The 25,776-nt window shown below is 47.6% G+C and overlaps 1 protein-coding gene across 1 annotated transcript in view; it reads left to right on the forward strand.

Annotated features, from left to right (window-relative positions):
- The window catches only part of LOC119395570 (sphingomyelin phosphodiesterase), a 661,730-nt gene that overhangs the window by 620,040 nt on the left and 15,914 nt on the right, over positions 1–25,776 (forward strand). Inside the window, exon 11 of the mRNA XM_037662549.2 lies at positions 14,844–15,034. Coding sequence (XP_037518477.2) covers positions 14,844–15,034 — 191 coding nt within the window. The remainder of the gene's footprint in view (positions 1–14,843; positions 15,035–25,776) is intronic.

The following is a 25,776-nucleotide window of genomic DNA, read 5'->3' on the forward strand; positions in this document are numbered from 1 at the left end:
AACGGCTTCGCCATGTCTTGCCTTAAATCAGCCCTCACCAAGTCGTGTGAGCACAAAATGAGTGATAGCTTTAACGCACAGGTTACGCGTCTTTTAGATATAGGGCATCCTCGTGATGCAGTGGCCACGGTCGCTGAACGTTTAAAGAAGTCTATTGTGTTAAGTCCGAGCATGGTTGCAAAAAGCGATAGGAAGAAACGTGTCGTAGGTATACCGTACATTCATTGCGTATCTCAGAGGCTAAAGAAAGTAGGAAGTAGATACGGCGTTAATGTTGTTTTCACGGCTGCCAATAAGCTAGGTAAGATTTGTGCCACTGTGCAGAGGAAGAATGAGCGAGTAAAAGACAAGAAGCGGACCGATATTTGTTTCGTAAAACACACCAGGAAATTCACTGATTGCCGTACGAGTGTGGTGTATAAGGTCCCTTTCAGCTGGGACCGCTTCTACGTAGGACAAACGGGCCGATGCATTAACCAGAGATTGTTGGAACATAAGAGATCGCTAACAGGAGACTCACCTTCTAATCTATCTTTACATTCTAGAGATTGTAAGTGCACGGCAAAATTCGATGAATGCGCAGTGTTGTACCGTCATAGAAACGAAGAAACTCGCCTGATGATTGAAGCATGGCATATCGAAAATAGTGGTAGCGCATGCGTGAGCCAACCGTCGATTAACGATTTCATAAAGATGAAATCAAATGCCTCAACAGTTATCTTCCACGTAGACCGCCACGCGTGCCGGATTGATAGGTTCGCCTGTTGCATGGGCATGCGCAGACAAGTTTTCGTGCCTTCTTTCTTTTCAGCCGTTGTGGGTCTCTTCAGTTGTTAGTCGGCGTTTGTGGTGTCCTGACTTCTTTCCTGTGTCCGTGTTTGCACGCCCTGTCTTTTTAGAATGAATACTTACCAACTACCTCAGCTCTCTGTTATTCTAATTGGTATAAAGAGGCGCATTTTAATGCAGCCTAGCTCCGTCAATTGCTGAAGCTGCCCTAGCGCACTCACGTTGTGCACGTCTACGGCAAGGGTGTTCTTCCGTGGATTTATTCTGATGACTTTATTTGATCTGGCACCACACCTTCCAGAACAACGGATAGAGCTTGCCTGTTTAGCAGACGTAGGTTGCTTGAGGGATCCTCCGGCATGAAGATGATGACATGCGGCCAGCGCACAGGCCTTGACTGTATAGTCGCTGCACTTGCAGGAGTTCACGGCGGTGCGTTGATGACCTTTCTCTTCGCCCTCTTACTCCGGACGGGTATGATGCTGTCGTCTGATGTGTCGTCTTCCGACATAGAGTACAGCTCGGTGTCCTCAGTGTCACTGGGAGAGCCAACTCGCTTCCTTGCGATTGACGGCCGCAATGACTTCTGGCCAGACAGGCCTCTGGCCTGCTCCGCGTCCATGAACGCAAGACGGGGAGGCGAGGCACGTCGAAAAAGCGAAGGTGTCACTAAAAATTCAGAGAGCACAGAAACCAGCGTTCTGCCAAGCAGACTCTTTTCCCAACGCTGTATGGGCACGCCTGTCCGTGGTGTGGCGGCTCGCCATCTCTATATCACATTTCGTGGGGATGCCTAAACCAACTACCAAATTTAGATGCCTTTTTGGGCCAGTACAATCCATCTAATACTTTCGAGCAATGGGAGGCCCAGCTCGCCATCTGCGACCCGGAGGTACAGCTTGCGCTCCTGTGTCACGTCAGGGAGGCAGCAGTGGAGCCCTGGACTTGTGACCTCGCCCATCCAGTTCATGACCCCTTATCCCAACCCTTATGAATAAAGTTGTACTGTTACTAGTACAATGCTCGACGCTGTCCGCGCCGCAGTATTCAAGAAGTTTCGCGATTGTAGTAGATCGTTTTGGTGAGATTGCGCGCAGGACGCGATTAGTCTAGATTATTCCAGAGCTTGCGCGACCACCAGTGATACTCGTAAGACTGGAACGTTCGATGCGTGATGTATAAAAGATGGCGCGTCCCAGCCACGGGCAGTTTTATCGACGTCCAACGCTCTGTTCGCCGCTATCAGTGTACTGTGTGCATTGCTGTAGTTTGACTTTCCTCTCCCGGCCACAAGTTCGGCCAAATAAAGGGTTTCATCTTAAACAGGCCGCCTGCTGCCTTCGTCGACGTTACGACCCCGTGACAATGTGAATGGCCGGTCATGTAGTCTCCGTAGTGGCGCGACCTTGTACACGTTCTTAAAACGAACGGAGGTGGTCCTTTGTATCCAGCCGCACGCGATTGGTCAATGTAGGGCCGTGACATCTGTCACGGTTCACATTGATCATTCGCGTGGGGCTGGATAAAACGGACCGCCTACGTTCGTTTTAAGAACTCCTACAAGATCGCGCCCTAGATGTATTTATCCTGCCCCGCCACCATCAGAAAGCTTTGTGCGCCTAGCGTGGTTTCGCACTGCCTCTAGGATCGGAGGCACCTCACCTGGTTTTGCACTGCCTCCGTGATCAGCCCACCTTTGACCAAGCTACGATGTCCTGTCATGACGGTGTAGGCTTATATGCCCCAGGAGCGAAAGAGCGAGACGGCTGAACCACAATCGACGCCAACAGGGAAAACGAGCCGTCGCTCACGTGCCACTGCGAAGCGCCGTCATTATTTCCTCCTCTTGAGGTGGCGCTACAACGGCATTATGCGACATTGCGTCACATGAAGTCACGCCAGAATTAGTGACGGCATAATGACGTCACAAATTTTTACGATCTGCGACGTCATTGTGACGTCGTATGGTGACGTCATCGTGTGATGATGATCGTTGCGCCACTCGACCCCGATGCCGCAGGACGCGAGACGCCGATGGTCAAATTTCGTGTTTAGTGAGGCATATAAGGCTTTCGTCTTAAAACACTTCTTTTAGGTTGGCCAAATGACTTGTCCACTTCGATTAAACCTATTTTATTATATAAAACAGCGATTTCACAGGCCATCTCTCTACCCTTTACGGTGGAATAACCTTATTTTTCCGGATTTATTTCTGTCCGTTCTCTCTACCGTTCTGCCACCAATACTCTATCTCGTACTTATTTCTATCGCGGGCGTGTTCAGCTTTATATTGATGTCCCTAAAACGCAATTGGGTTCATGTAGGCTCGTGCCGAATCATACACCTTTGTGGATATCTCCACATTCAATCCGAACATGCTCTGTCGTTTCCTTTGCTTCCCCACAGCTTGTACATTTTCCTTCTTCTTTACTGAATCTCGTTTTAGAAGTATGCGTTCTAAGGCAACCCGACCTTGCTCCAAACAGTAATGCTCTTTCCCTTGAATTATCATAAGTGATTATTATCATAGTGTCAGAAGTAAGCGCCACCTGCAATGAAAAGCGCAACATTTTCGAATAGGCCAGTATGGCACCCCCCATACGAAAGCGTCTATAAAGGGTGTTGGAATGATAGTGAAAGGCCTAAAGTTGTGGGTTCTCGAAATGCGCTGCTCTCAGAACAAACCGACACAGTCACGCCGTCTAGCAGTGAACACGTGTGCATTTAATAATAGCTTTTACAACGGCGAGCTCGCCTCCCGAATGTAATACATAGCTAGTATCATGCCGTATAACCTTACCCAATGCCAATAAAAGCGTAGAAAAACATAACACATGCAACGTACCGCAACGCGGCGTCGCCGACATTCGATTTACCACACGTGTCCGCGGGGCCGAGACACCGAATCGCCCCACGGACCCAAGCGCGAGGAACGTCCGTCCGCGAACGCTGTCAAATCCCAAAGAGAGAACGTGCTATATCACAAGCGCCAAGATAACCTCGGTTCCCGCCAAGCGGCGTCACTGAGCCACCACGCACCCACAGCGCCATCTCTCGCTCCACGGCGAAACTGACCATGCTAACTGCGCGAAATCCGCCGGACACACGTGCCATGCCGCGAAGATGACTTTAAAAGAAGTACGGCTACCAAATACATCGACGGTGACTGAGACGCCAAGTTCAAGTAAACAAAGGTCAGTTTTCTTAATTCGTGCAACGCAACCTAGAATGTAAAGCGCAACAGCTCAATGCCACAATCCATCTGGTTGTGTCCCACGTGCGACGGGCGGCTACACAGATCCTTAGGCTTAACGAGTCGCTCGACAACAACAGGCATCTAACCAACACCCAGAATAGGCGCAGATCAGGCAGCCGCCAGGAGACATCAGCTCTGTGAGGTGGCCCTACTCCTCTCGCTGCACGCAGGAGCGCACCGAGCGTGAAGCGATTTGTCATATATGCCGACGACAGCACCATACTATTTTCCAGGCCTAATGTGGGTGATCTAGTCTCTAAATGCAATAACACACTGTCAATGCTGTCAACATGGTCCAGCTAAAACGAAATAAATATAAAGCAGTTCAACTATTAAACCCTATTTCATATGAAGGTCAAAACATTGCTGTGGTAGGCGAACAGAAGATACTCGGAGTTACTTTTTCCTCTCACCTGAGTTGGAACTTGCACGTAGAAGAGCTGTGTCGGAGACTGTCATCAACTACTGCAGCATCATCACGATGTCAACGCTCGCTCCCGACGAAGGCAAAACTTCAAATATACTACGCGCTATTCGCATCCCACCTGAATTACTGCAACCTGGTTTGGATTACCACAACTAAACAGAACCTAAATAAAATTGCTTCTGCAAAAGAAGATTCTTTGACATATTACAGACATTCCCTACCTGGCCTAAACTAGAACAGTCTTTCAAGAATGCACTATCATACGGGTTCAGCAATTATACAAATTCCGGGTTTTACAAGCGTTCTACTTTTCTGACACTTAAAAAGAATTCATGGCAATTATGTGTCACCTAAAACTTAATGACACTACTATACCTACGCGCCATACTTTTACGTGGTTTGTTCCTCGTTACCGAACCACCTACAACTTACAAGCACTGCACTATAAATTACCATCCATCTTAAATGAATATGCCGGACTTACTACTGCTACACATCGGCAGTTGCGTGAATCTTTTGCGTCTACGTTGTAGCTCTCTCATTGATGTGTCTTGATTGTGCAAACTTTCGCTTATCTTCTCATATCGTATTTCCATTTTTATTTTCTGTCTTGTCATCTTTAGGCGATATTGTTATTCTGTACAATTTCTGTACTTTCACTAAACCTTCAGGTTTACAGAATGCTGTTCTTATTTTTTTTCTTTTTTGATCTTGCAATTACAGTACCTTTTTGTATGACGAAGTTGTTTATGCTGTACTGAACGTTTAAATGCAAGTTTTACTGTGACTCTCTGTATGCTATTTCTATTGCTTGATGTCATTCTAACTGCAACTCTTACAGTATTACTCTTGTAAGTTTAAGTATGATCTTACATGTCCATTTCTACTATAAATGTCGTATGCTGCCAATGTAAAGGTCTTCAGGGACCAATTCAAGCTGCCTAGAGCAGCTTTTATCCCTGAAGACTATCCAGAATTTTCTGGTGAAATAAACTTTGACTTTAACTTTGATTGGAACCCGCCTGACGGTGTCGAAACGCCCCCGAGTCGAGGCGCAATACAAGACAGCAATGACACCCGTAGCCCCTGGCCACACGGCTCCCTGAGCCGAGACTCCCAGAGTCAAAGAGACCGAAGAAACTGTTAACAGAAAACTCGGACCTCCTACGAGGCTTCCGTACTCACTCCCTTCGAGTTTGCCTAGGATCCACGTGCTCTAGGCATCGCTCTAGTGATGCAGAACTATCGTTAAATTGACTATCGATAGCATCGATAGTTTTTTGTAAACTATCGATAGTGTAAACAAACTGTCGATAGTACTACTATCGACAAACTATCGATAGTCCGGTCGGTAGTACCATCGGTAATATTACTAGCGATAGTACTGCCACGCGTGTTTATTGCTTTGTTTTGGTGTATTCTGCTTTCACCAACAGACTGTTCGCAGCGTTTGAGGCAGACCGCGCCGCAATGCTTCAGAAGCTTCGCGATTGTTTGAGATCATTTTCTTAAGATTACGCACCAGACGCAAATAGTGAAGTTTGTTTGAGAGCTTACGCGAGCAGCAGCGATAACGCTGGAAGGTTCGTTGACTGATGTATAAAAGACGAAGCGTTCTACCGATAATCAGATCACTCGAAGGCCGGCGAATGTTTTCGCCGCTATCACTGCGCAGCGTGTATCGCTTTAATTCTGAGTTTTGATTTTCAGGGCACAAACAAGGGTCGGTTTCTTCATATACCTCCCATAGGACGCGAAATTCAACCGCTCCGCCGACGCAAGCGCCGACAGCGCCGAGAGCGCTATTGAGTTACGCCCCTTGAAGAAGGCCGCCAAGCTCAAGGGGCGATGACGTTGCGATTACGTTGCTTACGTCGTCAGGGCAACAGTAACAACAGCCGCCCGCCTCCACCCCTCTTCCTCCCTCTACGCGCGCCGTTTTCTTTCTCTTTTTTTTGTGCGCTTGCTTTTCCTCCTCTCTCATGCCGCGCACCGTTTTTTTTTTGTACGCTTGCTTTTTCTCCTCTCCTACGCCCCGCGCCGGGATTTTTTTTTTTTTTTGTTCGCGTGCGCTCGCGCGCGTGCTGTGCTTGGCCGCGCATTCGTGTTTGCCCGCAGCCAGCATGTGCTAGAGCATAAAGGATGAATCCACCTACAACATTTCTGTTACCTCTTTTTATTGCTCTGTTTCCGAAACTAAAGATATGCATGTAATGGGGCGCGATACAAGTTCAGGATAAGAACAGAAGGGAAGAATTCACAGTGTGTGCATGATAAACACAAAAGTTCATTGTAAAATTTAGAAATTAAAAAATCGAACACACTGAAAAGTGTAGGCCCTTTGACGTACACACATATAAGAAACACGATTTTCATTTGGTGCAATACAGAGCAAAGTGCAGAGGAGCCTCTGATGAGAGGTGATCATGGAGTTTAAAGAAATGTCAGTGCATGATAAAAACATAACGAAGCGCAAAATATGTAAATATGAAATAATATTGCAATGATTTACTTATTACCATTGAAATGATACGAAACACAAAACGACCAGTTACATACTTGCTCAGATTTTGCACAAATATACATGAAATGCAGGAAACCTTCACCAGATAAACAAAATGAAAAAGATCAGATTTAGCACAGTAAGTAGTACATTGCGCTAAAAAGAGCAAGACACAATATATGGTACTTGAACACTACTTGAGAATTAGTTGGTGGCAACGCGATGCAGGCCATGGTCAGTTTATGCAGCAGCACATGCCATTCGAAGAAAAGCGTATTACTCAACGACCAGGTGAAATAAGCCTATAGGCAGCTTTTCTTTCACCGCGAATACAATGCCTAGCTGAATATAACGCCACTGAAGGGAGGACATCATGTCGGGTACACTGAGCACTTCATTGTGATAAACACACACAGTAAAATTCTGCATATAGGACATGTCTCATGCCTACACATGAATCCTTAGAGCGCTTCTTCCATAGGTAATAACAGTGACAGTATATAAACACGCAGAGTACTTCTTCAGCCGTAAGTACATAGCATATTCACGCACCGAGAAGAAGCACTGGGGGCAGGATAGAAAGCTGGTCCACTTGAGTTGCGGATCGAGACTTCGAAGAGCTGATTCTACAGCTGTTAACCCCTCCTTGGGCAAACGCATCAGTTCTTGCGTTCTCGAATACTCCGAAAACGTTTCCGTCCTGAAATAAAGCAATTGAAAACTATTAATTCCAACGATACAAATTACGCAGTCACAAGAGGCAAACGTAGTTTCGTCGTCTCGGCTCAGTGCAAACTGCAGTACATTAGGCAGTTTTAGAATAGCGTACGCTATGTTAGCGTTTGCGGCTCGCTATTTCCGTCACTACGGGAGCCCGCAAGCGGTTAGCGTACGACGCATGCACAGTTGCGCGAAAAGCCAACGCAAAGCTTTTCGTACGCTATTCTAAAACTGCCTATTGAGTCTCAGAAACGCGTATTTAAACGATGGCGAGTGATAAACAGGCAAAAAAAGCAAGACGCACTTCCATCACGCAGTTCTGTCATAGACGCAAAGGTTAAACTATGAGTCTCAAGTGCTTTAATTTCATTGCTTCTAGGAACAGCGATATTAACTGCAACATCGTGCTCTTCATGATTCAGCCATATTTAAAAAAAAACAATAACTGTGTTGTCCAACTGCAACTCGTATATGTGTGGCTGCGAACGCAAGCCGCATGCTCACCTTTAGTTTTTCGGAACCTCGAAGAATCTTGCGGAACTCGGCCTGTCTTGAAGTATCCGTGCACCGTTGCATGATGTACGAATGGTGCGTGCCGTTAACCACCACGGCGGCAAGAGCGCACAACACGCAAACAACACAAAAACTCCACACGCCGGCCAAAGCTCGCTTCATGTAACGGAACATCACGAAACTTCATGTCAAGGCCAGCGACTAGGACGGGCTCCTGTATGGCGGCGACGGAGCACGGCTGACGTAACGACCACTGCGATAAGCCTCAAGAGCGAACAATGACCCGCCAACCACAACGGGAGACTTGCAGGTGTCCGCCAAGCATAGCCTGCCTGCACGGCCAGCCTGGTGGCCGCTCTCAACACTCGCTTCGTGCTACAACGGAACTTTCGAGGAGTTCAAAACTAGCGTCGCGGCGCGCGCGCGGCCCCCGCGGCCGGCGCGGGGCGCACAGCTTTATCGGCACGGGCGGCAGGCTGCCATTGGCTGCTTTAATTTTGAATATCCATGAACCCTAGCGCCAATTTCGCCTTCAGTTACGGCCCCTTTCAAAAGGCCGCCGAACTAGCAAATTATTCAAGATGGTGTCGGTGACGTAATCATGACGTAATTCTTTGGGACGCCGGAGCGGCAGTGTTTCCGGGTATTGGCACAAGTTCAACCAACTAAAGAGCTTCGTATTTGCCAGTCTTTCTGCAGCATTCTTCACCCTCACAACCACGTGACAAACTATCCATAGTGGTGCAATAATGATGCTGTTGCTGGCTGGCCATATTGCCAAAATGTTTGCGATAACCTACTATCAGCTTCGCTTAATTTATGAGCAATTTTTGGCGAGAGAATTATAATATATCCGCAGTGAAAATGGCGGAATATTTCCACCAATAAATTCATATGCGAAAACAACCAGTTACACTTTAGAATTACCAAAAAACTGAGATGTTGATATTTATTTTATTTTGAAATTATAAAATGCAATATAAAATTGAAGCTGCGCAGTTCCACCACACATAACGGCTTCCCTTCCGCTACAGCTGAACAATTTGACTTTATGATCACGTGTCAGCAGAGCACTCTGGTGAAGAACACAAGCATGTCAATTTTCTTGCCCTTAAGCCTTCTGCTCCGGCTCAACTACGTACCACGCGCGCAGGAAACCAAGTTTATGCTCCAATGAGTTCGTGCTGTTGATTTTATACTATCGAAAGTACTATCGATAACGCTATCAATAGTATTTTTTACCGAAAAACGAAGTGTTTTTCGTTTCGGATTTAGTTTCGTTCCACCTCTAAAAGTTCCGTGCCATTTCTGTTCCAGAAAAACTGTTCCGTAACGGTTCGTAACGGTTTTTATTTGTATGCGAAAATTTCAAATTAAAGTAAACATAAAAAAACACTGGATTTGCGGTATAGTTACTTGCGCTCCTCTTAAGAAAGTGCGACAGGTGTAAAGCACGTTCTTCTTACGTTCTTCATAGGAGCGGAAGTAACTGTACCACGAATTTCTGCCAACTAGCACAAACCAGTACCCTTCAATGTCATAGTATTTATTTGCTCAAAAGCCGATTACGAATTTTTCAGCGTGATCATCAATGCTTAGTGTCAAGAGAGTGAGCGCAATCTCAGAAGCAGCACGTCACTGATGTGCGTGATAGCTGTCCTGATAAAAAAATTACACAGTCTCCCGCTAAATGGGACCATGAGGCGATGCGAAGCAGGAGCACTTGCACGATCGCGTTCGGTTGGCGTTCGTTGGGCATGCTACCGACCTCGGGCATGCTACCGACCTCGCGTCCTGGAACGCGAAGAGGAACACTACGCGCGTCGTGGCTTCCCTCTAGCCTGGCCGTTAATTCTCACAGGGCGAGCGGGGAACAGGGTCGACAGGCGCGCGAGAAGGGGGCAGTTTAGGAGAGGAGAGAGAGGGGGAGGGGACTCGCATGCGCTGGCGCTCATCGCGACGTTGCGCAGGAGAGAATTTCGGCATGCCGAGCCCGCATTTCAGAGGAGTCAACCGAAGCAAGCGCAGTACGTACCCGCTTCATATTCACACTTCAAGGAGAGGAGAGTAGCGCATGCGCCGCGAGAGCAGAAGCGAGAACGCAGGAGAAGCGCAAGCAGCTGCTGGGAGAGAAGTTGAGAGAAAAACGCGCAGCTGTTGGAGAGAGGGAAGGAGGAGAGTTGCGCATGTGTAGTGAGTGCGGACGCCCAGGCCGACGCCGCGGGACATACTCCCGAGCAATAGATGCTTCGCATCTAAAAAATCGCCAGACCTGTGCCGAACACGCCGCACAGTCGCAGCGCAAGCTGGAAGAGCGGCCTTTCTAGAGCCCGTTCTCAACGCCCTTGGGGCAACCATTACAAGTAAACATGCATGGTACCCACTAAGCCACAAACCACAGTAACTATCGTGAAGTAGCGGAGCACCCACTATAGCCATTATTCTTCATTCTGCGGATAAGCCAAGTAACCGCTGCACATCTGCAAGGCATTATGCGGCTGACGACGATGAAGAATTATGACTGAACCCTTTGTAATGGGTTGGAAGCGTTCAACGGCCGACCTGTTGCGCAATTAACGTTGTGTGACGCCAGCTTGTTATTTTACTCTTCTGCCATGCTATATCACATACAGCATGGCTATCTTAACACGATTCCTTGCTCGACATGACGCCTTTATAGAATATCTTTGCAAAGGAGTTACAAGCACCAGCGTGGCTCTTTGGTAGAATACTCGACTGCCACGCAGAGGGCGCCGGTTCAAATCCCATCCGAACCAAGAAATTGGTTTCTCATTTCATTTTTTTTTTACTTCATGCGCTAGCGTTTACGGACACCGGCGGCGGCAGACAACTATGGCACCGAAATCGGCTGTCGTGATCTCATAAAAGCGTTCGCTGTAACACACTTCAGCGCCGTGAATGCCCTCTACACGCTAGCCTGTGTGACAGGCACGCAAAAGTCTACTTGCGTTAATATAAACATCTCTGGTTGCCACTGTTCTCGTTGTTCGCACAATTTCAACATATTTAAAGCTGAACATTTTGACAGATTTGCCCGTCTGGTTGGGTTAATTAATTAGGACTTCCAAAGGGCTCCAACCAAAAATGGGTTTATTTCCCGACGTTTCGGAATCAACTCGATTCCTTCTTCAGGGGGAGTGACAGCGGAAGGGTCCAGGTGCAACTCTTAACTTCTCTTTCGAACGAGCTGGGGAGAAGGAGGGAAGGCGCGTCTTCTTTGGTGGTGAGAGTGTTAAGGGGGTTGCGGTTGCCCGGTTGGTGCGGTTGCGTGGGATTGATGGGCTGGGGGCGGCCGGGGACGGTTTTGCTCACTCGCGACTTTGTTTGAATTGTTTTTTCTTGCTGGAGCTAGTCCGTGAATGTATACTGACGGCAGGTTTCCTTTGCATCGGTTGAAGTTGCCTTCGGTGTTTTGAATGAACCACGACTCCAATAACAGTCGTTTTTGTTGATTAGTTTCTGTTGTTAGGATTTCGGTTTTTTCAAAGTCAATCTTAGCACAAAAACGACGTCACGACGTTCTCAAGACAACGGAACCCCCTTGCAGAACACTCGGAAGATGCCTACCATAAGATTGGTTTTGAAAAAACCGAAATCCTAACAACAGAAACTAACCAACAAAAACGGCTGTTATTGGAGTTGTGGTTCATTCAAAACACCGAAGGCAACTTAAACCGATGCAAAGGAAACCTGCCGTCAGTATACATTCACGGACTAGCTACAGCAAGAAAAAACAATTCAAACAAAGTCGCGAGTGAGCAAAACCGTCCCCGGCCGTCCCCAGCCCATCAATCCCACGCAACCGCACCAACCGCGGCAACCGCAACCCCCTTAACACTCTCACCACCAAAGAAGACGCGCCTTCCCTCCTTCTCCCCAGCTGGTTCGAAAGAGAAGTTAAGAGTTGCACCTGGACCACGGTGTAAGAAAAATAATTTAGGTGTGGACACTCTCCGCCCGCCGCGAAGGAGAGCGCGTCCAGATAATGTTCGCCTTTAATACATGCGCCGGCCGCAGTTTCGTGGGGGGCGCTGCGACATGGGGGCTTAAGAAACCTATTGCGACGAGGCGAACGCGCGTTTTTCTTCATTTTTTTTTTCACCTCATTGCATTTTTTCACGGCGAGTTTTCATACGGCCACGGTGTAAACGGCGCACCCGACGCACATAGCGTCCCTAACAGCGTTGAGTACTGCGCGGCGTCTTGCTTAGAGCGCGTGAGCAGTCTTTCTGCTCGCTGACTTTTCACGTGCGCAATGCCGTTACGGACGCTACGCACGCAGCTCGTCTTCTATAGTACATGCGCCGGCCGCGGTTGCGTGGGAGGCGCTGCGACATGGGGGCCGAGAGGAGGAAAGAGGCGAACATTATGTGGACGCGCCGTCGGGCGGAGTGTCCACACCTAAATTATTTTTCTTACACCGTGACCTGGACCCTTCCGCTGTCACTCCCCCTGAAGAAGGAATCGAGTTGATTCCGAAACGTCGGGAAATAAACCCATTCTTGGTTGGAGCCCTTTGAAAGTCTTAATTTCAATATATATTTGCTTTGCAATTCCTGCCTGAGGCACGCGCTAATACTGTACTTTGAGACATGCATAATTGCCCACGTTGCATGACCTCAATTGTTCCGGATTGCCAAGTTTTCTCGTGAACCGAAAAACGATTGAAAAAATCTCGGTTTCACTCCGGAACTTACTAAGAGAGAAAGTTTCGGTTACGTTATCGTTCCGGTCAAAGAAATTTTTTTTCGTTTTTCTTTCTTGGTTTTCGTTCCGTTCCGACACTCTGCCATCGATAGTTCGATAGTGGCTCCGCTATCGATAGTATCGATAGCACCATAGATAGTTCTGGATCACTACCTCGCCCGCCCCAGGATGCAGACCACGTGGCTCTCGTGCCGACAACCCAACGACGTTCTTAAAAAAGAGAAAAAGACTCGTAGCATGCCGACTAGTTCGAACACGCCACAGCAACCGAGCACCTTGCTCTTAAGAAAGCACGCCGCCGACGCTAGTGAAGAACCCCACTCCCCCTCCAGGCCTAATCCGATCCGGCTCAAACTTAAAGGTTGCCCCGAACCGGGAAAACTGTCGTGCGATGCTCTAAGACCTCCACGTCGGGCAGCCAGTGTGGGGTGTCGAAATATGTTGCTCTCAGAACAAACGGACACAGTTACGCCATCGAGCAACGAACAGCGTTGCCATCTCAGTTGTCAAGAATTCCACTAAAATCAGTAATGAAATCTGCTAGAATCCGCTAATTTTTTTTTCAATGCCACCAAGTTAACCGCTAACAAGCACTAACAATTATCTTGTGGGACCCTAAAAGAAACATAAATACAAAACAGACAAAGGACTGCTGGAAACGAACGTAATTTACTAACACACTTGTAGTAATACAAAATATCACTGTGTTTTCAAATTTCTTCACGGAACACTCACTGACCGCAGCGCTCAGTCTCTCAGCGCAGGCACAAAGGCGTAAAAGTCACAAAGTGTGAACAGATCGTCATTATCACAACCCGGGCTAGGTCTCCCACTTGGCCGAGCAGACCTGGTGTAGACCACCTGTTGAAGGTGAGGGCTTACTCACACTCGCTTTGTATACATCCCGAGTTCCGATGAGGCGGATAGTTTTCTCTGGCAGCCTGTAGTCGAGCACCCCCTTTTTGTGTCTTTTCAGCCCAGCTCTGATGACCATGACGGTGTAAACTGTGCTGGGGGAGAGCCTGTTTCAGAGCTTTGTATCCAACAAGTTCATCTGGCTGAACGATCGCTCAAGTTCAGCATTCGAGTAAGGTAGTACTAGATAAATCGCCATCCGTTAAATTCTGCTAAATACAAATATTTGCCGCTAAGTTATGGAAATTCCACCAGATCTAGCGGAATATCCGCTGAGATGGCAACACTGGCAACGAACACGTGCACATTTACTAATAGTTTTTACAACGCCGACCTCGCCAGCCGAATCTGATACACAAGTAGTATAATGTTAAATAAGCTCATACAATGCCAATAAAAACACAGAAAAACACAGCGCACACAGAACAACATAACAGATACAATGTACCGCGAATGCGGCGTCGCCGACGTTCGACTCACCACACGAATCCGCGAGACCAAGCCTCGGAATCGCCCCCCACCCCCCCCGGACCCGCGCGCGAGGGACGTCCGTCCGCGAACGCTGCCGAATTCCAATGAGAGAAAGTGACCTTTCACAAGCGCCCGGATAACGTCGCTTCCCGCCAATCGGCACTATCTCTCTCTCGACGGCGAAGCTAGCTACGCTAGCTACGACTAAACTGCCGGATACACGTGCCATGCGGCGAAAACCACTTTACAGGGATTGATAGCATTCCTGCAAAGTGAAAATCAGCCTTAGATTGGTGGGTAGCAAACTCCAAACCACATGCCGTGGGGATCCACATATAAGGGCTGCTGTGTAGACTAGTTGGTGTTCCATATTTCAGGGAATGTTTACTGCAAAAGTGTGTACCAAAGTTTCAATAAGGATAGAACCTTCAGATGCGTTTGTCTTCGTCATTATTTGTTATTGTTTTGTTTCTATCGCTACCGCGCTGCTCAAGTGTGGTACAACGGTTCACTTCGTGCAGGCTGTGCTGGACCACGAAACGTACGTGATGAACTTGACCGAGGCGAACGCGGACCCTACGCGGGAACCTCGCTGGCATCTGGAGTACGCGGCAAAGGCCGAGTATGCTATGCACTCGCTTGAAGCAAGCCAATGGGACAACCTGCTGGACAGGATGGAAGTCGACGACGAGTTATTTCAGAAGTTCTATAAGTATGTCTGCATTCCACACGGACTTCCGCGAGGGCAGTAGAGGTGGTAGAGCTTGGAAGAAGCTCTCGCAAATAGGAATGATAGAATAGCAGAGCAGGAGCAAGGTCGGAGCAGTGGCTGCGCGTTGTTAGTCGTTCTTGAGGCACCACAAACGGGTTGATATTTACCTCTTTCTTGTTTTCGAAATATGCGTCTGACAGCGATTGCATTGCCACTGGCGTCGGCTTGTCTATGTAAGCATGAGGGTTTCATCGCCGCGGCGTCATTATTGGGAAAATGCCCACCGACGCCAGTGCAACTCCAGTACTCCGTTGCCGGGAAAGTGGACATTGTGCTAGCTTATATGTGAGCGCGCAAAAGGACGCGCATAGAGCATCATCGATGCTGTCTGTATGCAGCCCAACAACGTGGCCGTCGGTGTGCTAGCTCGCCCCCCCATTGGTGTCGATATTTAATCAGTTTCGGACCACTGAATCAGTCCATGCATAAAAAAGGAATTGCCCAGCCGGTGCAGCCGGTGATTTTTACATCGATGCGCCGGCTTACGTACGTCGCTGTTAGGCCAGAAGCAAGCGCTAGGGAAATTACCAGCGCATATATAGTGAAGCCAGCTTCAATTTTCAGGTAGCTTTCAAGACACACCAACCACCCATATCAGATGTGTCTTAAACAAGAGCTCAAACCAAGCGACATTCAAAAACGGCTCAATTTTTGCATCTAGGATCTGATTCGATGCGACGAAGATGCGCAATTTCTCAAAAGAGTGCCTTGAACCATGTAGAAGACAGATACTTACGTCCCCGTCGGTAACGGTTTAGTAAGTGAGCTGAACTTCTAGCGGCGCTGTCCCGTGACGCGCCTCATGCACTATATCATACTTTTCAGTTTTCATCACACTCCCGCGGCCGCGCTGAATGAGTGCGCCTCCAGAAGGTAGAGTCGCTGCACATATGACGTCGGACTTGCTGGCCGTTCGACAGCAGTGTCAGAAAGGAGCGCGCACTGCCGTCTTTCCCCGGAAACGCTTCAGCGACACGACGCGTCTTCCATGTAAGAGGCGGTGCGTTTAGATCCTCTACGAGGGCAAGATCGGGTTTTACGTTAGATGACGGCGTAGGCTTCCTGTGGCTTGCTGTGGCAAACAGAGCGCAGGAACAGAAGATATTTCTCCTTCAAGTGCTTCCACAGGTTCCGAAGTAGATGTTCCTCTTTGTCGAAGGTCCGAAGCAGCGGCCTTCAGGGCAAGGTTTTCTTTTTCTGTGGGCAGAGTGACATGACGCTTGCAGACTTCTTTCTTTCTTTCTTTCTTTCTTTCTTTCTTTCTTTCTTTCTTTCTTTCTTTCTTTCTTTTCTTTCTTTCTTCTTTCTTCTTTCTTTTCTTGTTCTCTTTCTTTCCTTCCTTCTTTCTTTCTTTCTTTCTTTCTTTCTTCACTAGTTTATTTAGAACAACACTGAATTGTCCAAGGGGACACGGCTAAAGGCAAACATTGCCTGACTGGGCCATGCGACCTATGCCGCAGCAGAAAGACGACATTTTGGAACAAAAAAGTATACATGAAAATCAATCGCTACACTTGTTTTACACAGATGAGATGCACAATTCATCACAATCAAAGGCAATAATCGAAAAGAAACAGAAAAAAACATCAATGTTATACAGTTGGACAGGTACTTAGCACTAAAAGGTACAAGCACAAATATAACAAATTATGTACCTGTAACTCTCCAGCAAAGAAGAAATGAACAAAATGAAAAAAATGAAATGAAAAAGAAAGAAGAAAATGGAGAATGAACGGCAAACAAGAACAACCTGATAGGGCTCACGAGCCACATGCGAAAAAAAAACATAACATTGATGCGGTATCATATAGTCTTCATATAATAACTTTAGTTTTAGTCCTCTGAAAATAATAATTCTCTTATCCATTACGAAGCAAGCAATTGATTGCTTCATAATTCCAGAATTGAGGAGATCTGTGGCTAAGGCATATTCATTGAGGAATTTGCACCGCAAGGTGTTCGCCGTAATTTATTCTACTATGTGGTATAGGTATAACGCTATTTCTGAAATTATAGCCTGTCGCTTTTACACAGTATTTGGTCTGGAAGGAATGTTTGAAGCTCTGAAATTGCAGCATAATCTCCAGAGATAGCTTATATGTGTGGAGTTCGGACACTGTAAATATTTTATATTTGCAATAATACGTCTTGGTGCTGACCATAGGTCCTAAGTTTTCTATTGCACGCAGTGCGCGGTTTTGAAGTGTTTGAAGTGGTCCTAATTTATACTGAGTAGTGGTCCACCAAACTAGAAGACAGTATGTTAAGCGGGAATGTACTAGTGCGTTATAAATATGGTGCTTCACGCTTGTTGGTAGCAAATATCGCAACCTGTTTAGTGCACTTACAGCGCGTGCAATACTATTTTTTAGAGAGTTAATGTGTGGTGACCAGGACATGTTCTCCTGGAATATAACTCCCCTGTGCTTGATTGTTCAACATTTATTTTTTGAAATTGTAGCTGAGGTTGAGAAGGCGTGTTCGTTCCTTTTGGTTTAAAGAGCAACTATTTTGTTTTACTTACATTTATTTGAAGTTTATTTGCATTAAGCCACAAATATAATCTTTGTAGCCATATGTTGGCTTCTTCAAAAATATTGTGCAATTCCCTTCCTGAGAAGAACACGTTGGTGTCATCGGCATATAGTTTAATGTTAGAGTAGCCCTGTACCTGAACAATATCATAATATACAACAAAATAGAACAGGTCCTAAACGGAGCCTTGGAGTACACGTAATAATAGCCTGAGTTTCAGAAGTAACACCATTTATTATAGTGTATTGTGTTTTTGCCGTTAGATAACTTTTTATTGAAGATAATGCGACGCCACGAATACCATAGTGAGGTAGTTTTTCGAAAAGAACGTTATGTTGCACGCAATCGAAGGCTTTTCTAAAATGAAGAAATATACCAAAGGTTAGCATTCGGTCTTCAATGTTGTCAAGAATTTGTCTTTTTGTATCAAGTAAGCTGTTTCTGAAGATTACTTTACAGAAAGCATATTGCTCTTGTGTAATTATTTTACTTGTGTTTTAAAAAGCCAGCCAATCTTTTGTTTATAAGAGTTTGGCAATTTTCGCGAAACGACGATAGTATGGAGATCGGCCTATAGTAATTCATATCGTTAACTGGGTCACCTTTATGAATAACGGTCACTCGGGCCAGCTTCATTTTATCCGGGAACACGTCATTCGAAAGAATTAAATTACAAAAATGTGCAAGAGGTATGCTTACATATTCACTAACGACTTTCAGCGGCTTCACCTTTACATCGTCAGCACCAGCAGCGCAACTGTGTTTTAACGATGAGATTATGTTCTGGGCCTCCCGCTCATCAGTGGCCACCAAGAACAGTGTAGAACAACACAGATTTGATACATATTCCGATGGAATGACCGATACATCGGGTTGTGGAGATGAACCAACATCTGTAAAATGAGAACTGAATGCATTTGCAATGTGAACATCTGATAGCCCGCTTTGTTCAAGTTTAACTTTATTTGTTATAAAACTCTGTTCATTACCTCACTGATCGCCTTCCACATGAGATATGATTTTCCCGATAAAGCAGTGATCTTATTCATATAATATTCTTGTTTGGCGCGTTTAATATCAGAGGTTAGTTTATTTCGTTCAGATTTGAACACCCGGAAATCATCTTCGCTTCTAGTTCTTAGAAAAGTTTGAACGCGCCTGTTGCGTGATTTAATGCTGTTATAGAGCTCACGTGATATCCGAGGCCTTCTTGCTTTCTTGTGCTTTTTGAACTTCACAAGGGGGAAGCATCTGTCGTATGAGAGCGCAAAGGCGGAGATAAAAGCCTCGTAAGCTGTGTTTGCGTCGGTATTCGCAGGAACTTCGTCCCACCGATAGCAAGAGATCAATTCTACGAATCTTCTTTACGCTTTGTTCGGCATATACCCTTTTGTAGTTTTCGTGGTTTCCTTGACAAAGCGCTTTAGCAGGCAACAGACAATATATCGGTAAGTGATCGCTAAGATCACGCATCAGGACTCCTGCTCTGCTATGTTAGGCAGAAAGACTTGTTACACAGAGCTCAAGCGTTGTCTTTGTTGTAGGTGTAATCTGTGTGGGCCCGTGAATGACATTTCAACACCCGTATGAATAAAAAATTTCTTGAAAACGCTTAAAATCAAGATTGGTCAGACAAGTGTCTATGTTAAAGTCTCTTATTAAGGTTGTTTCAAGTTTGAGTTGACAGCTTACGTCAAATAATTTTTCAGTAAATTCCAAAACATGCTGAGTGACCCTGAAGGTGGACGATAGACAAGTGCAATCAATGTTTTCATGCACTGAATACCAATACATTCATAGGATTGACTAACAGCTTTAAGATCACGAATTTTACTATGCGACAATCAGAACGTACATAAATAGCAATGCCGCCACCACGCTACTTCGTTCGATGTGCAGACACACAGTAATATCCGGAAGTTAGAACAGATTCGTCCTCTGATGTAAGCCATGTTTCACTAAAGCAATTTATGTCAAAGCGGTGTTTCAGATCCGATAGATATAAATTAACATCATCAAACTTATTTTTTAAACTCCTTACATTCACATGGAAAATAGAAAGAGGACACTAGTCCTTTAAAGTTGCGACATCACGAGAACAGTGGAACTGCAGGGTCGCCACCTCGGTTTAATGAACCCGATACCCATTTTTCCATCACTTCTCACGCTATCGCTTCAAGGCCACAAGAGTGGCATGGTCATCCTCACGGCGAGTGACCACAGCACGGTCACCGCTCTTTCTGCGCACCAGAGCCTTTCCGTTGGAGTGCCATACATGAGCGCATCCCAAAGTGTGGGCCCACTCCTTTGCCTTTGATAGCCGTGTCATGTTCAGACAGAAAAGAACGTGTCCGTGGTGCTTTAGTTGCTTCTTATTTGCAAGCCAGGTGTCGCGAAGTTCTTGACGTGCAAAGCGTATAATGGTGCCACGTGTTTTGCCTGCTTTAGCCGGAAGTCTGTGTATAGCAGCAACGTCACTCGAACAAGAGTGGGAGCTTAACTTGACCCGCTATTTCATTTACCTTCATCATTAGGTCTTCCATTTGGCTTTCGGGAACACCGTGTATTTCAATATTTAGCCTACGACTACGGCATTCGTGGTTGCGGAGATCCAGTTTGATCTGAGCCAATTAATTGCTCGGATAAGTGGGTTCAAGTTTGTCGACTGTGTTCGATAGCTGCGAGGTAGCTTTTTCTTGTACCTGCAGCCTCATCTGGAATTCATCGAATTTGTCAGAAAGATGTTGAACAGACGATTCTAGCTCCACCAATCTCGTTGGCAAGACCAAAAGAGCATCAAGCTTCGCTTCGATTGACGTAAGTCGAGTAGACAATTCAGTGGGTAGCGTTTTACGGGTGGTTTAAGCATCCGCCCCTGCCCCACCCCCCGACATGATTCACATTTCCACGATTTCTTAGAGCTATCGCGCTGTCCAGCGAAAGCTTCTTCAGCTATACCGGCAAGTGCCAAAATGAAGCATGAATTTACACACGTCATGTACAAGCCATTATCGGGCACGGCTGATCGGCACACACAACACCGCAGCATTTAAACAGGCACTATACATATTCACATCTCTAGCAGGTTTGGCAGCAGCGGCAGGTACATAAAAGAAATATCGGTAGGACACACTAACTTGTAATACATAGACGCGGAGCTTTAAATTTCCCGTCCGTCTGTCGCTGCCGCCACTGCCAAAATGACCAGACACGCCTCCTAGTTTCCTTGGTCCCTCTGGTGTCGCTGCTGGCCCTGATGTCACGCAAGATTGTAGGGCCTTGATAAACCTCGGCGGGAATATGGAAAGGGCGTGGGCCAGAAGTTTGTTGTTTCACTGGATAATGGGTCCTTAGTCGCAGCAGGTTTGGTCGACGATAGCTGTAAAACAGAGAAGCGAAGCTTTAAATTTGCCGCCCGTCTACAGCTGCCGCCAGTACGTGAGCGGACGACAGCTACCAGCAGCTCGTTGTAACGCAAGCTGCTCCGTCCGAACGTTTGAGTGCTTCCATAATAGTGAGAATGACGTGTTACCAAAAGCCTCCCCACCACGGTACACATTCAACTATGAAGCGCCACTGGATTCTGTGCGAGCATGCATAGTCCTGAATGTCATCTTTGAAGAGGGAGTACAGCCACCCATTTTTTAACCTGAACGCACAAGCATCGACCGCCGAGTTGATAAGCGCCCTACAATGGAACGCAGCGGTGAAATGAACGAGAATACGCGCATGCGCGCTATAAACAGTCCTGCGCAGCTCTCTTCTGCTAGGTTTTTCGGAAACAGGACACCAGCCCCGCTTCTCTTGAGCACCGCTATTGTCCTTTTAAATGCGGAGAATTTCTCAGCGAACCTTCGGCACTTTGAGCGTTTTTATCTACGTATATATCTATATCTATCTAGCCGCCTGCGCCTGGGTGCTCTCATGATCGCCTTCTAAACTTGGTGTAGACCGAAATTGGCATGGGAGGGTAAGAGGATTTGACGAATATTGCCACGCCCGCTTCATGTTTTGTTTTTGATATATTCGGGTTTGACCAGCAAGGACGATTAGCAACGCTCGACGCTGACCGCACCACAGTGTTCGAGAAGCTTCGCGATTGTAGTAGATCTCATTGCTAAGATTGCGCGCAGGACGCAAATAGTCTAGATTATTCCAGAGCTTGCGGGACCACCAGTGATAAGACTGGAAAGTTCGATGCGTGATGTATAAAAGACGGCGCGTCCCAGCCATGAGCAGTTTTATCGACGGCCGACGCCCTGTTCACCGCTATTATTGTACAGCGTGTATTTCTGTAGCTTGAGTTTTCATTTTCCGGCCACAAGTTCGGCCGCACAAACAGTTTCATCTTGAACACGCCGGCTGCTGTCTTCATCGACGTCACGACCACGTGACAACTGGTGGAGATGCTGCTATTTGATAATCCGGACGCTCCCGCGAAGCGCTGACCCAAGCCCAAGCCACGACGACGACGACGGCAAAGAAAACCCGGATCGTCGAACAAGCCGCAGGCGGAAAGGACTGCCGCCAGAGTACGGGCTCCTTCCCGAAAAAGCCAGGCAGCCCCAGATCCCAACATTGACCGCAGAAATGATGACCGACCCCGTGCAGCCTGCGCCGATCCTTCTCCGGCAGCCCAAGGAGCCGCCAACCTTCCGCGGGTCGTCATTCGAAGATCCGGAAAGCTGGCTCGAAGCCTACGACCGAGTCGCCTTTTTCAATGGCTGGACCAGCGAAGACAAGCTACGACCATAGGTCGGCAAACTCACTCATGAGTCGACTCACTCAGACTCACTCAGACTCATATCGAGACGTGAGTCTGAGTCTGAGTGAGTCCGGGTGAGTAAAGTTTTTGTGAGGATGAGTCCGAGTGAGTTATGTTGGGAAAAATTTTGGTGAGCCTGAGTCCGAGTGAGTCCGGTTGAGGAAAAGTTTGGTGAGTCTGAGTCCGAGTGAGCCCTGAGGGCAAAATATATTTCTTGAGTGAGTCTGAGTGAGCTCCATATTTTTTGCCGACCTATGGTCCTATCTACTCAACTTCAGCATTGCTATGAGCCTTATGTCGGCTCACGTTTATACTCACGTATAGTCCCACATACTTGAACGCGCTATCGTTCATACGTCAGCTCAATATTTATTGAAAAGAGGGGTGAGTTGAGAAGGGGGAGGGGGAGGAGGTGCCTTGACCTTCCCCCCGTAAACTTTTTCACTGAAAGTTACTGATAAAAATATCTCGTGTGAGTCATCTCTTTCAATAAAAAGGTCCTTATTGAACTGCAAACTCGGACAACTCGTATTTGAAGGTACGAAATCAAAAGGTGCTAAGTAGCGCACCGATTATGCGAGATATTGGCGTTAAAGAGCATTGACATTATGGTAGAAAAAGGCTAATTATAGGCTAACGGACTCATGAGTCGACTCACTCAGACTCACTCAGACTCAGATCGAGCCCTGAGTCTGAGTCTGAGTGAGTTCGAGTGAATTATATTTTGGTGAGTCTGAGTCCGAGTGAGTCCAGTCGAGAAAAATTATAGTGAGTCTGAGTCCGAGTGAGTCCGGATGAGGAAAAGTTTGGTGAGTCTGAGACCCAGTGAGCTCTAAGGGTAAGATATGTTTCGTGAGTGAGTCTGAGTGAGCTCCACATTTTTTGCCGACCTATGGCTACGACATGCGTACTTTGCCTTGGAAGACGCTGCTCGTGCCTGGTTCGAGAACCAAGAGCGAACCCTGACAACGTGGCACATTTTTCGCGCCAGGTTCCTCGCTACATTTACGAGCGTCGTCCGCAAAGAGAGGGCTGAGGCTCTGCTCGAGACCCGCGTGCAGATGGCGAACGAAAACCTGGCGCTCTTCACGGAAGAAATGACCAGGCTGTACTGCCATGCAGACCCTACCATGGCCGAAGAGAAGAAAGTTCTCCTTCTCATGCGAGGAGTCAAGGAGGAGCTCTTCACTTGGCTGGTGGGCAACCCGCCCAAGACCATCCAGGAATTCCTGTCCGAGGCAACGACGATCGAGAAAGCTCTCGAAATGCGCACCGGGCAGTACAATCGCCGCTCAATCCAAGACAGCACAGCTGTTCACGGCCTCGGCTCTGAGGATTTGCGCAAAATTATCCGATCAATCGTGCGAGAAGGGCTGCGAAAGCTTGCACCTTTTCCGCAGCCTGAAGTGACTTCGATCGCTGACGTTGTGAGGGAGGAAATTCAACAGTCACTGGGCGTTCCTCCGCAAGCACCGCCGCAGCCGCAAGCCTTGAGCTACGCTGCTGCAACCCGACGCACCGCCCTCCTTCACGCCCACGTCAAGACGCCGCACAGCCGCAGTACAGTCGCCACACGCCGCCGCCAGCACCGACGCCATACCGCCCGCCTGTCGTCCAGCGCTACACCACGAGGAAGACCGATGTTTGGCGCGCCCCCAACCACCGTCCACTCTGCTGCCACTGCGGAGAAGCCGGCCACACCTACCGCCACTGCCATTACCGACAGATGGGACTGCGTGGGTTTGCCATTGATGCGGCGCGTCCACAGCTAGGTGAACGATCACGCGACATCGCCGACTACCTCACAGGCGCGCAATCGACCCACCGAGGACCTTCCCGATCGCCGTCGTCAGGCCGTTACGTCTCTGCCCAACGCCGACCGTACACTGGCCCAACCCGAGGCCGGTCGCCTAGCCCGTATCCGGAAAACTAAGGGCAGCAACCGATGGAGATGCGGTTGCTATACGATGAAACACCGAAGATCCTCCGCCGTCGACGACGACGCCGCAACGAAATCTAAAGAACGCGCCGCAAGCTGAACGGAGCCCTGACGTCGAAACTTCACGACCTGAAGACCGGACGACGCAATGTCAAAGCAGCGGGACAAATCGAAGTAGCCGTGATCCGACGCCCTGACCTAACCGCAACGCTGGACGACGAACCACCGACCTTGACGTGCTCATTCATGGCCACAACGTCACCGCACTGGTCGACACCTGTGCCGACTACAACGTCGTGAGTGGCCCGTTCGCCACAGAGCTGAAAAAAATAAAGACCGCTTCGGAAGGACCCGAAATCCGGACAGCTGGAGGCCACCTAATGAAACCAACTGGAATCTGCACTCCAAGAATCACGATTGACGGCCACACTTATACGGTCACCTTCGTAGTCCTGCATCGTTGCTCAAGAGATGTCATCCTTGGTATGGACTTCTTAAGCCTACACGGTGCCGTCATCTACCTGAGAATCCCAGTCGATAACACTATCCGCAGACAAAGCACTACTGCCGCACACGCCTCTGGGAAAGCACGCCTCGAATGTGCTGGAAGGCCAGGTCACCATTCCCCCTCGCTCCAGCGTCATAATTTCCGTCAGCACTCAGAAATCAGCAGACCTGGACGGTGTCATTGAAGGCGACCAGCACCAGCTGATTAACCGCGCGATTTGCGTCGCAAGAGGAATATGCGAGCTGCGGAGCGGAAAAGCAACAATGACGCTCACAAATTCCGGCAAGGAGTACAAGCACGTGAACAAAGGTACGACGGTCGCCTACATCGAAGAGGTCGCGGAAGCCACCACTGCTTTCGCCCTCACCAATTCTTCCGAGCCTACTCCGACGAACCAAGCTCCTCAGCCTGCTTTCGAAGTCAATCCCAGCCTCCCAAAGTATAAACAAGAACAGCTCAAAACCCTGCTCTTGCAGTACAACGATTGCTTTTCATCGTCGTCAAGAATTCGGCAGACCCCTGTCGCAAAACATCGCATCATTACAGAGGAAAATTCCAGACCACTCCGTCAGAGCCCATACAGAATGTGGACGCGACAACGCGAGGCATAAAGACGCAAGTCTACGAAATGCTACGCGACGACACCATCCACCCTGGATGGATGGATGGATGCTATGAGCGTCCCCTTTAAAACGGGGCGGTGACATGTCTGCCACCAGGCTCGAAGAAAAAAAAACTTCATTGTTTCATGTTGGCTTAATACCTTATCTACATTCATTAAAATATGTTAATATACCAAGAAATATAAATTCACGGTCCATCTCTCTGCCTCTTAAGGCAGAATGACCTTATTTTTCCCCATTATTTATTTTTGTACTTTATCTCTACTTTTCTGCCACCAATACTCTAACCGTCTCTTACTTATTTCTATCGCG

Source organism: Rhipicephalus sanguineus, chromosome 6 (genome assembly GCF_013339695.2).
Source record: "Rhipicephalus sanguineus isolate Rsan-2018 chromosome 6, BIME_Rsan_1.4, whole genome shotgun sequence".
Lineage (NCBI taxonomy): Eukaryota > Metazoa > Arthropoda > Arachnida > Ixodida > Ixodidae > Rhipicephalus > Rhipicephalus sanguineus.